Source organism: Esox lucius, chromosome 16, assembly GCF_011004845.1.
Source record: "Esox lucius isolate fEsoLuc1 chromosome 16, fEsoLuc1.pri, whole genome shotgun sequence".
Taxonomy (NCBI): Eukaryota; Metazoa; Chordata; class Actinopteri; order Esociformes; family Esocidae; genus Esox; species Esox lucius.
This window is the reverse complement of record NC_047584.1, coordinates 10,353,672-10,368,614: the sequence shown is the minus strand read 5'-3', so window position 1 is coordinate 10,368,614 and position 14,943 is coordinate 10,353,672. Positions and strand designations below refer to the sequence as shown.

General features: G+C 39.3%; 1 protein-coding gene across 2 annotated transcripts in view; it reads left to right on the top strand.

Moving 5' to 3' along the window:
* lrp1bb (low density lipoprotein receptor-related protein 1Bb) overlaps positions 1-14,943 on the top strand; it is a 428,510-nt gene that overhangs the window by 205,456 nt on the left and 208,111 nt on the right. For both annotated transcript variants that reach the window (XM_020055063.3, XM_020055064.3), the window contains 6 exons: positions 6,685-6,904; positions 7,154-7,343; positions 8,770-8,892; positions 9,073-9,213; positions 9,848-9,973; positions 12,272-12,388. In XM_020055063.3, the coding sequence (XP_019910622.3) occupies positions 6,685-6,904; positions 7,154-7,343; positions 8,770-8,892; positions 9,073-9,213; positions 9,848-9,973; positions 12,272-12,388 (917 nt within the window). The remainder of the gene's footprint in view (positions 1-6,684; positions 6,905-7,153; positions 7,344-8,769; positions 8,893-9,072; positions 9,214-9,847; positions 9,974-12,271; positions 12,389-14,943) is intronic.

The following is a 14,943-nucleotide window of genomic DNA, read 5'->3' as shown; positions in this document are numbered from 1 at the left end:
AGAGTGGTTACGCGTCACACATCGCGGGGTAGTGGTGGCATCCAGCCCAACAATATTGCCTGTTTGTATGTTAGGGATACCTTAGCATTAAATGTTTTATGTATGGAGGATTGCTAACCGCACAGGCTGGGAATACTCCTTTCACATGTTCACGTTGCTTACTCTCGAATCGATTACTTACTGGTCAAGGCTAAATTAATTCTGAATACCAGTAATGTAATATCATTATAATAATAAGATCATGATGTTGTAATCCCTGAGCACAGCTCTCTTATCTTCTCCCAGAGACTGGTTACAATGTGTCCTGAGAGTGCGTGTGGGGTTTTAACCCTCAGGTCCTCACATAATTAAAATAAAATAAATATAAAGTTATTGGGGCGGTTTCATGGCCAAAGATTAAGCCTCGCCCAAGACTCAAAATAAACACCCGTGGAGATATTCCCTTCAGTTAGATTTTTTGTCCAGGACCAAGCTTAATCTGTGACTGGAAAACTATGGGATGGAGTTTATCTTTAACCAATAATAATCCAGAGACCTTCCCAATAGAGAACCTGATCTGACGCTGATCCTAATCTATTAAACATGCCAAACATTTTGGTGGACTGTAATCTCCCCTCCCTGAACGAAGAGGACTATGACTTCCTGAATGCGGATGAGTATTTTGGAGATATTCAGGGATAACATTAATCAAATGAGCGTCCAAACCCCTGGTAAGGTCAGATACCATTAGTAATTCTATGAAACACATAGTATAGATAAAAATCACAGTCTAGTTTGACTTGACAACGGCCCTGAATGGTACAGCTGAATTGTTATTGAGCATGAGGACTGGCAGTCTTTCTTTCAGCATTGTGTTTATGTCCACTATCATCCTGGAGAAGTGACAATATGTGTAGCGGCCTACAAGAACACATCAAATGTTGCACCCACTCATTTGGCAATAGTTTGTACGATGATGGGTAACCATGCCAAATAATGTTCTCCTTAGAAAATATCCTGGATGCTCCTACAATACCATTATCAAATTAAACAGCTAATATTGCCTTGTCTTGTTTTATATATGGTATTTACATTTGATAATGACAGTCAAAATTTGTATACTATATATGTATTTAACCTGTCTAATGCAATCTCTATCATCCAGTGTTGTATAATGTTCAACAAAACAGATCTTTCTTTTAATGTTTATTTTTAAAAGGTGTTGTTAATGTTGATAATCACAATAAGATTATTATTTTGGCACTTATTCAAATTTATAATTGAAAATATGATTGTACAGCAGGGGTATTCAACGGTTACCCTACAAGAGCCAGAGACTGCTGTTTTTATTTTCTAACTCATTGCACCCACCTGGTGTGGGTGATTATGGGGTTGCAGTTAAAAATAAAATGATTGGAACTGGCTTCAAGGTCCAGAGTTGAATACCCCCATTTTACAATATTCTCTTTTCTTGTTATGATTTTTTAAATTCAAACAGTGGTTGCTTCTTTAATAATAATACATATATTGACAATGTGCCTCTCAGTGGATAAAGTAAACTTTAAAATCTAGTAATTTGGCTTTGGAAGATCTCAGAGTTTTTAGATTTTTCCAAGAATATATACATTCCCATAAGGCCACCACACATTTTTTTCATAATCACGTTTTGCCAAGCAAAATTCATAATGTTATTTGAATACAATTCAAATAGGGGATCAATACCTAGAAAGGACTTTGTTGTGTAATAGCTGGGTTCTAGTGGTTAGTGGCGGAGGGAGTCTGGGCTTGGGGGCAAGGACGTCTTGGGAACGGGGAGTATTGTCTTTTTGTATTGAAAGTTGTCTATTGTTTTTATGCTGTTAGTTTTTTTAAGAAGGTTGTATAATATTTACTAATGTATAAGGGTTTTCCCAAAAATCTAAACAAAAATCCAGAAAATCGCATTGTATGATTTTTAAGGTATGAATTTGCATTTTATTGCATGACATAAGTATTTGATACATCAGAAAAGCAGAACTTAATATTTAGTACAGAAACCTTTGTTTGCAATTACAGAGATCATACGTTTCCTATAGTTCTTGACCAGGTTTGCACACAGTGCAGCAGGGATTATGGCCCACTCCTCCATACTGACCTTCTCCAGATCTTTCAGGTTTCGTGGGCTGTCACTGGGCAATATGGACTTTCAGCTCCCTCCAAAGATTTTCTATTGGGTTCAGGTCTGGAGTCTGGCTAGGCCACTCCAGGACCTTGAGATGCTTCTTACGGAGCCCCTCCTTAGTTGCCCTGGCTGTGTTTTTCGGGTTGTTGTCATGCTGGAAGACCCAGCCACGACCCATCTTCAATGCTCTTACTGAGGGAAAGCCAATTTCTTGTGACATATGGCCCCATCCATCCTTACCTTAATATGGTGCAGTCGTCCTGTCCCCTTTGCAGAAAAGCATCCGTAAAGAATGATGTTTCCACCTCCATGCTTCACGGTTGGGATGGTGTTCTTGGGGTTGTACTCATCCTTCTTCTTCCTCCAAACATGGCAAGTGGAGTTTAGACCACAATGCTCTTGTATTTTTGTCTCATTAGACCACATGACCTTCTCCCATTCCTCCTCTGGATCATCCAGATGGTCACTGGCAAACTTCAGACGGGCCTGGACATGCGCTGGCTTGCGCAGGGGGACCTTGCGTGCGCTGCAGGATTTTAATCCATGATGGTGTAGTGTGTTACCAATGGTTTTCTTTGAGACTGTGGTCCCAGCTCTTCAGGTCATTGACCAGGTCCTACCATGTTGTTCTGGGCTGATCCCTCACTTTCCTCATGATCATTGATGCCCCACAAGGTGAGATCTTGTATGGAGCCCCAGACCAAGGGAGATTCACCATCATTTTGAACTTCTTCCAACAGTTGTTGCCTTCTCACCAAGCTACTTGCCTATTGTCCTGTAGCCCATCCCAGCCTTGTGCAGGTCTACAATTTTATTCATGATGTCCTTACACAGCTCTCTGGTCTTGGCCATTGTGGAGAGGTCTGAGTCTGTTTGATTGAGTGTGTGGACAGGTGTCTTTTATACAGGTAATGAGTTCAAACAGGTGCAGTTAATATAGACCTCTACATGCTTTTTAAGTAGGAAAACCTGCAGAAATCGGCAGTGTATCAAATACTTGTTCTCCCCACTGTATATTGGATTTCTCTGTAATGGACGTAATGCTTGAACTAGTGATTCAATCACAAAACTGGTCACAATAAACAGGAAAAAAACGTTTTCAAAATAACTAACTATAACTCTCTATATTTTGCTAAAACACCTAAACTATATTTATATAAAAAAAAATATATAAATGTATGTGCCGGGTGAGCACTGAAAACAAGACTAAATTTCCTGATTAGTGACAATATCAATTGTTATATTGAGAATGATCATCGATGACTCCTAGTCAAAATACAGCAGGCCATGTATAGGCCACAGTGTTCCTCCGTTTGTCTTTTTACAACGCAAGATCAATTTAAACACATAGATAAGATTACAATATAAAAATATTAACATAGATAAATTTAAAAATGTTACGAGTTTAAATCACCTGTTTTTTCAACAAACAAGTCAAATGAATTCCAACTCATCTTACTTTCCCTTTAGTTCTGGCGCTTCATCCCCAGGGGCTCTAAGAGCTCTAATCAGAGCTCATCTACATACTAAATGAATAAAATCAGTGGAGGATCTTTCAACGGAAGAAAGTCAGCCGGAGACATCTCTGATGCCGATGATGGTATGCCCATTGTTAGGCTACTGCCGACAAATGATTAATGATGATAAAAATGAAAGAATTCATCCATCCACTATCTGAAATTGCTCATAGCGTGCTTTGCATATCAATAAATGAGACAATTGTTCAAAAGTATATTTTTTACCAAAAAATACTATATTGTTATAACAGGTTTCTGTCTCAGAGATGAACTCTTGGCACCCAAGATCTGAACCTGTTCTCCATTTGTCATAGTGTGGCCACATAAGCCAGTGCTCCAAGAAGGACGAGTTATTCCGGAAAGCTAAATGCATGTTTTGCCTCCTTTCTTGCTGTATTTTTGAAAGGGAACACTTCAGTTAAGCCAAAATATTCGTAATGTATCTTTATAAATGTATTATCCTCAGTATGTGACACAGCAAACACAAACATTCAGTATGATTCCACAAATCACAGCATCCAAACTGTGCATGACCCTTGAGCAAAAGGCTGTATTCAGGTACTCCACATTGGATGGTGCATTTTGTGTTTGTGGGAGGTTGGGGGACTCACTGCCTTGGGGATGTAAGTATATGAGATCACGGAATACATTTTCTTGGCATAATTTCTTTGGTGAATATAATGGAACATTCTAATATCTGTATTATTTATGTTATACTCTCACTTTAAACGTAGCTTCCAATTTAAATGTATGTATTTTTGTGGAAGAGTTGTTGCTACTTTTGCTCATAGAGATTCTTATAAAATACTAAGAATCGTCCTCAGCCGAGGTATAGTCTGTCTTCCATTTACTGAATCACCATGTGCCTTATATACTCATTTACAGTGGTGAACCATGACTATTGGAGATACCCTCAGTAGTAGAAAAGGATCTGACGTCATAAATATAGAGAACTCGGATGCCTGTGTATACAGACCATGACTTAAGACCTTTCTTTTGGAGACCTATGTAGGAGAAGAAATTATTTTATGACAGAGTCAAACGGTCCTAAACCACGCCTCGGCCCTGGCTCACAGAAGTCGCAAAACGTACACAACAATTGTGAATATCGGTAGCAGGAACCACATAAGATGAAAATAAGATTGTGTCGTTTCAAAGAAACATTTGCCAAAACAGTCACTCAAATAGCGGCGACCACGAACAGTATATGCTGTCAGAGACAAAAGTTGTGCTGTATTCAATGTCCAGCATGCAACAATAACACAATGCACCACAAGAAATGTAATGTACCCAGTAGATGAAAACAAAAAGTCCACTCACCGTTATGATTATCATTCAAAAACGATGTCCATTCTCCTTTCCTTCTTTATGAAATGGATAAAGGCAGGTTCATGCTTAGGCCCTCTAGAGGGCCTTGAGGCGTCATACCATTGTCCCACCTATTATAAGAGAATTTGTGATTGATTGATTCTATCATTCCAAAATGTTGCTCTAATTGAAATCAGGGTCAATTATGTTTGCTAGTGCCTTCTATTCAAAGCCTGAGGGCCTAGGCAATGAGCGTTGAGCACAGCTAGATAATTACTATCACGATACTACCAAAGAAAAATTCTGATTGGATATTAACCCTTCTTTTTCCAACACAAACTGAAGAAATTCAATAGGAAGATCATTACAGTTAAGACAAAAGATGAAATAAATGAAAACAAAATAGCTAATTATAATATATGAAAACATTTACAGATTTGTATCTATCCTTAGACCCTCTGAGGGCGTATTGGGCCCTGACGGTTCCCCACTGCTTATTTAGTGCAGCAATAGTTGAACTTCATTTGACTTTTTTTACACGTTGCAAAACATATACGCCTGTACATATACTCCTGTACATATACGCCTGTACATATACGCCTGTACATATACGTCTGTACATATACGCCTGTACATATACGTCTGTACATATACGCCTGTACATATACGCCTGTACATATACTCCTGTACATATACGCCTGTACATATACGCCTGTACATATACGTCTGTACATATACGCCTGTACATATACCCCTGTACATATACGTCTGTACATATACGCCTGTACATATACGCCTGTACATATACGCCTGTATGGCGGGTCCAACGTTAATATTCTGTCAATATTAACGTTCAGGGCAGCATTTTGTTAACAAAACCTTAAGGGGGAACAGCCCATTTTTGGCACAGTCATTTTTATGAGGTTATCTATAATTATGTTATAGCACTAACCTAATCCCTCCCATATCGAGGGATATCGTTTCTTGTCATCATAACAGAGGCATAATTGCTTTAACCACCAGCTAACCTTCCAACTGTGAGTTTTGCATTAAAACATTGTTTGGGGTTGTCAGTATTGATTGGCCTATCCATCAGAAGAACCAGAGATCAATATTTTCCCTGTAGGATGGGTCTTCACAGGTGAAATTTGTGTTGTTGTTTTTTTGGTCCTCTTTTATCTCTCTGTATGTCAACTTCACGTATGTGTTAACATTATAACTTTTCTGACTTAGTATTAATGACTTATTATTCTTATTATCAACTTTCCCTATCAGTCTATCTATCTCACATGGACACATAAATACACAGACACACACAAATATGCACACCCTATTTCTTTATAGAGCTTTAGCCTAGCAGTGAAGGCTGTGTTGAATAATTCAGTGGGTCAGGAAGATAACTTGCACAGACAGAGAGCTTTTGATTCGACCTCTTACATTCTGTTTAATGTACCTCACATGTAGCATGCAACTGTGTCTCTAATAACATTACACATAGTTATTAGAGACCCGATCATGTCAAATTCCTGACCGAATCACTAAACGAACCCCTGAAAAGAAAGTGTTGCAATATGCAGAGCTATTAGATAAACTCATGAATTATGTTATTTGTGTTGTGCTTGATGTCAAATAGATTAAATCCCTGATTTCTATGGTTTATTGTTATGTTTTCCAATCTCCAAACCAATTGTAGGAATACATGATGTTTGTGTGTTTCAGTTGGATGTACTGGACAGACTGGGAGGAGGATGAAGTGAATGACAGTATAGGAAGGATAGAGACCGCGTGGATGGATGGATCTAACAGACGGATATTTGTCACATCTAACATGCTGTGGCCCAATGGCCTCACCCTGGACCATGGATCGAGCACCATGTACTGGTGTGATGCGTACTACGATCACATTGAGAAGATCTACCTCAACGGCACTGGCAGACAGGTGAGTGAAGCTTTTTCCAGCGGGCAAAACATTTCGGAATGATAAACCATTACAAACAGATAATGAAATTGTTTCTAAATGCTTAGCCTGCTATGGTACTGACCTTTTAGCATTTAACATAATATATATAGCCCCTATAGTACCATATTTATCTCTATTTCACTGGTTTGCCTTCCATCTTCTCTCTATGACTACTGGTGCACTAATTGTTATTTCCCTGATCGCTGGCATATCTGATTGCACATGCAGGTTGTGTACAACGGGAAACAGTTGAACCATCCGTTTGGGATTTCTCACTTTCGGAACTCCATCTTCTGGACAGAGTACATGAACGCTTCGGTCTTCCAGCTGGATATAACCTCTGGGGACGTTACCCTGCTGAGGAGTGAGAGGCCTCCACTCTTTGGTCTGCGTGTGTATGATGCTCAGAGTCAACAAGGTTGGTTTGATTTTACTTCCCCTCCAACCATCCCCTGTGGTTGAAGCTTACCTTGAGTATTTATTGCTGTTCCTACAACTTATCATTAGGAACTTCCCCTCGGTGAGTACATAGTACCTTCTTCTAGGGAATAGTGTCTGTGATTGGCCTTGATTTGCAGATTTATGCAACAAGTTACGGATGCTTTAACTATTTATTTTACCTTGAAAGAAAGTTTTACATTCTGTCTACTGTGGTATCTTATATGGCTGTTAGTATAATGAAAATATTATACTTAATCCTGAGAGTGACATTTCACGGCATGTGTGACTTGTTGCATAAATTGACAGTGACAGCAATTTTACTTAGAATTTCACTCTATAGAAATGAAAGACTCAACACAGTAGTCCTGTGTGGTGGTTGATGATGGATTCCTGTTGTGGGTAGATGAATAAATCGCAGCAAAGAGAGAGAGATGCATGATGTGCTTGGTTGATGATGCAGAACTGTAGGACCTCAAAGCAGGTAGATCCCTTGTTATCCTGGCAAAGTGTTGGTGAATCACTGTTTATACTGTGTGAAGAAGGGAACGGTGTGATTACTCTCATCTCTCAGACACAGAGAATAGTACCAAAACAAATAATCTGCTTGTCAATCAATGGATTAAGATAAGAGGCATTTTGAGCCTGTTCAATTCTTGTAGGCTTTCCATTTGTATTTTCATTTCCATTTTCCATTGCTCCAACATAGTATGTTAGGGTGGTGTAGGAATGTGGATTGCCAAACATGTAATGATGCAAATGAAGTGAGCAGAAAAAAATTGCCAGCTGTACAGTATGAGTTTTAATTCTCAACGTAGGGGAAGCAGAATTTTTCTGGCCATTCTTCCAAAGCTCATGTCACCAAAGAGATTAATTGACTCTGCTGTCCTCTGAGTATTACTGATTGGCTCACACAAAATAGAAGCCTTTATCTCATTGGCTCAGGCACTGCCTTTGGACCTTACACTAAACGAAACCAACAATGGACTCCATGTTTCAACTTTATAAGTGACAGTTTCCTCACACAACATCAGATTTTTTCTCTCTCTCTCCCTCGAGAACCATTGGCTTTGTCCTAAAAGACAAATTATTCCCCTGAAAAGATAAAAATGTCAAATGACTCCTCACGACAATGCCCCCAATAATTCATGTGACGTTTGGTTATAGATGGTGTGCCACCCATCTGGCACATCCTTCTCAAACAGGAAATAGCTTTTGTATTAAGGAGGTATTTCATGTGCATTTTTCCGCTGTTAACATTAACCTCCGCGCCGTTGTTCGTAGAGGAGGACGACCACAGTTGGAAGAAGGATAATAGAGACTGCTAACAAAATACTATATTATTTAGAATTATAATATTTTAGGTAAACAGGAGGAATTATTTTGTTCCTACCCTGCATTTCCAGGTAACAACGCCTGCAGAGTGAATTATGGGGGTTGCGGTACCCTCTGCCTTGCTATCCCAGGTGGCCGAGTGTGTGCCTGCGCTGACAACCAGCTCTTGGAGAAGAACAATGTCACCTGCTCAGGTATAGTAGGACAGGGCACAGAATCATTCTGAGCAGTCCATTGCACAGTTCAAAATATGTTTTGTAATTAGCTGTAAAGAATGCTTTTACCTGCTAATGGGGTGGATTCTACCATGGTAAAATCCCTCATGTCGGTTTTGCTGTAATTAACGTCCATTTCTCTGTTGTCTGATAATGAAGTGTTGTCTGGGGTGGTGGAGCCACAGCGCTGTAAGAGCGATGAGTTTCAGTGTCGTAACCATCGCTGTATACGTGCATCGTGGAAGTGTGACGGAGATGATGACTGCTTGGATGGGACTGACGAAGAACCCCATAGCTGCTGTGTGTATCTATCTGTCTGCCCTCCTTAACCCCTTCCCCTGCACCACTCTCACACACACACACACACACACACACACACTTACTCTTGCCTGCTTGGTCTTGAAAAGAAACACCACTTAGTGGGCAACATAGTGTGTTCAACCTTTCTTGCAAAATGCCATTAATATGATTCTACAAAGCTACTAAATACACCCCATCCCATCCTTCCTCCCAATCATTTTCCATCTATCTGGTATAGAGGAACATTTATTGTTTAGTGAATCTATTTGATAGACATCACTTTAGACGCCTTTCTCCGTATGAAAAAAAGGGTAATGTCATTTTCAGCCAGAATGATTAGAATAGCGTATAACATGGATTTTACTGTGCTGGAATGTCAGCATGCCTTCTATAACAAGGTTTGATACATCTCTAACTCAAATCCCTGCTTTACATTTCTGTTTGTCAGTGTCTATGGTTTGTGCTGTGTCATATTTTTGTAGGTCAAATTAGGCCTCTTAAAGTGAGAAATGTAAATGTCAGATTTGTAAGTCCGTTAGATGACAAATTCCATCCCACAAACTACCAGAGTTTTTTAAGCGTTAAACCATTCTTTGGAGTTCAGTGTCTCTGCCTGTCTATCTGTCTGTTCCAGCAAACCACAGCTGTCGCATAGACCAGTTCAAGTGCCTCAACAACCGGTGTATCCCTAAGAGATGGCTGTGTGATGGAACTAATGACTGCGGGAGCAATGAGGATGAGTCTAACAACACATGTTCCGGTAATTGATACTATACCTCTACAAAATTTTTGATTCATAACTGGACTTTGTCCAAAAATTTCTAACTTTTAGCCCCTTAAAATCTTGCAGACTTTGTCTTAATCTGCAGATTTTTAAACATCAAAGCATTAAGTAACAGGCTGGTCCAACATTCTTAGCAATGTCTTACACTACTAAATAAGCAGCTACAGAGTGATCAATCTAATGGGAAAGCTCAGAATCAAATAAGTTTAGCACTCTTGCAAGGTAACTTTTTCTGCTATTGAGTTGTCAGAATCACTTTTGTCTGACCTTACAATTTTTTTTTTGCTCCTTACACTTAGCAGCCAAGTTGCAAACCATGCCTCGCACCTCCCAGATCAATCAGTTGGTGTCAACGGGTTGATAAATGTTGCTTTGTCATCAGAGTGACATGCATGTAATACAGCCACTAACAATGCAACCTGGTGTTGATGCCACTGTCTTTGCATTCATGACTCTGTCAAGGACATGGAATATATGTAACCCATGTATACATGACCATTCAAAAGTTTGGGGTCACTTTAAAATGCCCTTGTTTTCCATGAAAAAAAGCATGAAATGAGTTTGAATAGGGAAAATAGCAAAATGAATAGACAAGGTTAAGAAATAGTGATTTTTGACTTAAATAATAACTATGTCCTACAAACTTTGCTTTCTTTAAATAATCCTCCATTTGTAGCAATTATAGCCTTGCTATGAGGACCTTTAAGGTGTCTGTTTCTCAAACTATACACTAATGTTTTGTCCTCTTGCTCAATTGTGTACAGAGGCCTCCCATTCCTCTTTCTATTCTGGTTACAGACAGTTTGTGTTGTTTTATGAAGGGAGTAGTACACAGTGTTGTTCAAGATCTTCAGTTTCTTGGCAATTTCTCGCATGGAATAACCTTCATTTCTCAGAACAGGAATGGAATGACAAGTTTCAGAAGAAAGTTCTTTGTTTTTGGCCATTTTGATCCTGTACTCGAACACACAATTGCTGATGCTTCAGATACTCAACTAGTCTAAAGAAGGAGTTTTATTGCTTCTTTATTCAGCGCAGCATTTTTCAACTGTGCTGACATGATTGCAGAAGGGTTTTCTAATGACCAATTGGTCTTTTATAATAATAAACTTGGATTAGCAAACACAATGTACTGTTGGAACACAAGATTGATGGTTGCTTATAATGTGCCTCTGTATGCCAATGTAGATAATCCATTAAAAATCAGCACATTACAACCACATTAACAATGTCTACACTGTATTTCTGATCATATAAATTTAGCGGACAAAAAACTTGCTTCTCTTTCAAAAACAAGGAATTTCTAAGTCACTCCAAAAGTTTGACCATTAGTGTAGATCCCACCACCATGCTTCACCAAAGGGATGGTATTTGTCAGGTGATAAACGGTACCTTGTTTTTGACAGACGTAGTGCTTGGCATTCAGGCCCAGTAGTTCATCAGACCAGAGAATATTTTTCATGGTATTCACAGAGTCCTTCTGGCGGTACTGTATGTCATACAGTATGACTTTCTCCACAGAAGTGGCTTCCATCTTGCCACTCTACCATAAACACTTTATTGATGGGGTGCTGAAAAGATGATTGTCCATCTCTGCAGAGTATCTCTGAAGCTCTGAATGAATATGGTTCTTGGTCCCCTCCCTTGCCCGGATACTTAGTTTGGCCAAATGGCCATCTGTAAGTAGAGTCTTTTTTCCAAAGTACTTCCATTTCACAGTGATGGAACAATTCTTTTAACCAATTTTGTTGTAAGCTTTCCTAGATATATCCCTTAACACAATCTGGGAGGTCTACGGATAATATTTGAGATGTTTTTTTTCTTCTTTGACATGCACGGTGAGGGACATTATATCTACCGGTGGGTGCCTTTTCTAGATCATCTCCAATCCCTTTAATTTGCCACAGGTCGACTCCAATCAAATTTTAGAGGCATCTCAGGGATGATCTATGAACACAATGTGTCTGAGCTCAGTTTGTAGTGTCAGGGCAAAGTGTCTGAATAATGTACGATTTTCAAAATATGCTTCACAAAATGGTTTTATTCAGTCATTAATTGAGTATATAAAACAAAAACAAATCATGGAGGAGGTGAGGAGGTCTCAAAACTTTCCAAAGTCATTGAGAAAAGTGAGAGAGACTTTAACTCCAGAGGCCTGACATTGACATGCCATATGATTGAATCATCATTAGGGGGCTAAACCTGTCTGGCTTTTGCTTGACAGCCATGGGATTGAATTACAAATCCTTGCTGCCTTCCATGTCTCTTTCTTAGCTCAGGCCTGTCAGCCTAACCAGTTCTCCTGTCGGAACGGACGCTGTATCCCCCAGGCCTGGCGCTGTGACCAGGACAACGACTGTGGGGACATGTCGGATGAGACATCTTCCTGTGGTAAGTCACACTGTGAATCTGCATCCTATGGCCCGCCCCTTATTGACATCAATGATTAATATGATCGGTAAGTGGGTTAAGTGTAATGTGAAGGTTTCTGCCATAAAATATTCATACTAAATAGACCTTGGAGACCTATTAACAGACCAGACCACACACTCTTTCTGTAAAGCCACAGTGTATTTTGGAACGGAAAGTGCATGGTTTATAAAGAGCAAGAAAGGCTTTCAAGCAAAATGTGACCACTTTTATGATGACGCAGGCAGTTCTGGGGATTCTATTGACCACATCCTAATCCTTGAGAGGAAACCAAAAGAACATACTGCTGTGAGGTATAGCTCAAAGGAAATTGTTCAGTGGAAAAGACAGCTAGTCCTGTAGTGACCTAACTGTACCAAAGAAGCCTTAAAAGCATTGAAAAAATATACCTCCTGGTGAGACAACTGAACTACAGCTTTTGCTGTTTGAACTCTTATATGTGCTAGTCTATGGCACAGCTGCCGGATGGCATCTGTCTCAAACACTGTTTTCAAGTTGCATTCGTTAAATCTAATTTTTTGACAAGATCGTCCCTTACAGCTATTTCTTAATTTACTAGGTTCATGAATACTTTCTTGTCTCTCATCTCTCACAAGGATTGGTTCATTCATGTGAGAAATGAGTTATAGCAGTTAAATTATTGAATTTTCCTTAGTCCTCTGGGCCAGTAGCTGAGTATTCATTTGCTATTCTAACGTGCATCCTTAGGGCCTTGGTTCTTATCCTGGTAGTACTGTACCATACATACCGTGCCCAGGAGTTCTGCAAAGAACAAATTGTTTAAGCACTCTGCAGCTTGGGTGATGGTCAGACAGTGTTGCCTTTTCCTGCCAAGGTCTAGCAACTCCTTGTGGCAGGTTGGCAGCTTGCAGGCTGGTCATTAATTTGTGAAGTGATTGCCTCCAAGAGCATTGAATCTGGCCTAATTCCACATTTAGGAAGCGGATAAGAAGCAGAACTACCAAAGTGAATGCACAAACTAAACAACACAAACAGTTGGTCATATTTTGTGCTCCATCAGGGGAGTTGTAAACTTTATTTTAACACAATAATTTCTCAAACGATATCTCCTGTAAAACATACGTTTCAAAAGTGGATCGTTGATACTTTGGGGCTATTTTTCTACTTGTGGTCCAGGGGTTCTTGTTAAGATTGATGGCATAATGAAATTCATTAAGTACCAGGATATTTAGCCCAAGAAATGATTGCCTCTGCCAGACTGAGACTTGGCAATGGATGGACCTTTTAACAAGACAATGACCACAAACATACATCAATATCAACACAGAAATGTCTAACAAGATCTCACAACCTTGTTAGATTTCACAGAATGAGACAGGAATGCTGTCATCCAATTTCATGAAGATTGCCAATAGTTGCAGTTGGATTTATTTGGTATTTCTTCCTTCACTGATAACAGTGGAGGAAGAATTTTTACAAGGTTTTTGAAACCTCTCACAACCTCCCTTCACTGTTAAAGTGGTAAGAATTGTACCACCCCTTTTCCCAAAAAAGTTAGGGTGCTGTGTAAAATGTAAATAAAAACAATCATTTAACATTAGGACCACCAAATGCCTACGGGAATTGGCATTTTGTGTTTCTAATTAAAATAAAACTGCCCTTTTGAAAGCTACACCCTCCTCCTTCCATGACTTTTCCTAAATAGGCGTATATTACATTGTTCCGTTGTCAGAAATCTAAATTCACTAACGGAATACTATTTGGAGACTATTTACCAGTTTTTTTTTACCCTGTTTTCCGACTTAATCGCCAACAGCCCACGGCACATAGAGTTGGTACCCAAATGGTACCCAGGCACTAATCACCCCTCATTGAATGCATGACGTCAATGGATGAATGCGCGATACTCCCAGATGAATGATCAGAGCCTTGGTTGAATTTTAAAGACCATTCTTCAATTTAATTAAACTATTATTGAAACATAATACAAACGATATAGACTACTTGACAATTCAACATATGTTTCACACTTTACCCTTTTTCAATAGGAGTTTCAGCATTCTTGTGTAGGGTATTTCATCAAATGTAAATCTAAAATGTAAATCTAAATAATTATTCACAAAACGAAATACCAGACATTCTTTTGCAATCACCAAGTCAACAAACTATGTTTTGTTAGGTTTTGCATTTGTTCTTGAATGTAGCTTGTTAATTTTTCCCCCCTTTGTTCTTAAACATAGCCTGTCCTTTTGTTCTGATTGTTTTCACCAGTTTCTAATTAGCCTTCGTTAGCACCCTATTTAGTTTGCCCAGTTCTGTCAGCCCGTGGGAAGAGTAATTGAGTCTTTTTGTGTATGTGTCTTGCTTGCCATCGGTCTCAGTTTTTGCCTGCCTGCCTTGTTCCTGTGTTCCTGACGTTTTCTTTCTCACCACAATTTCCTTATGAAACATTTTTTTTATCCCTTAACTTTGTTCTTGGTGTTCTGTAAACCAGAAACGAGACAGAATGACTCAGCCCAAATTGGACCCAGCATAGTTACTGCAGTGTTCGGACA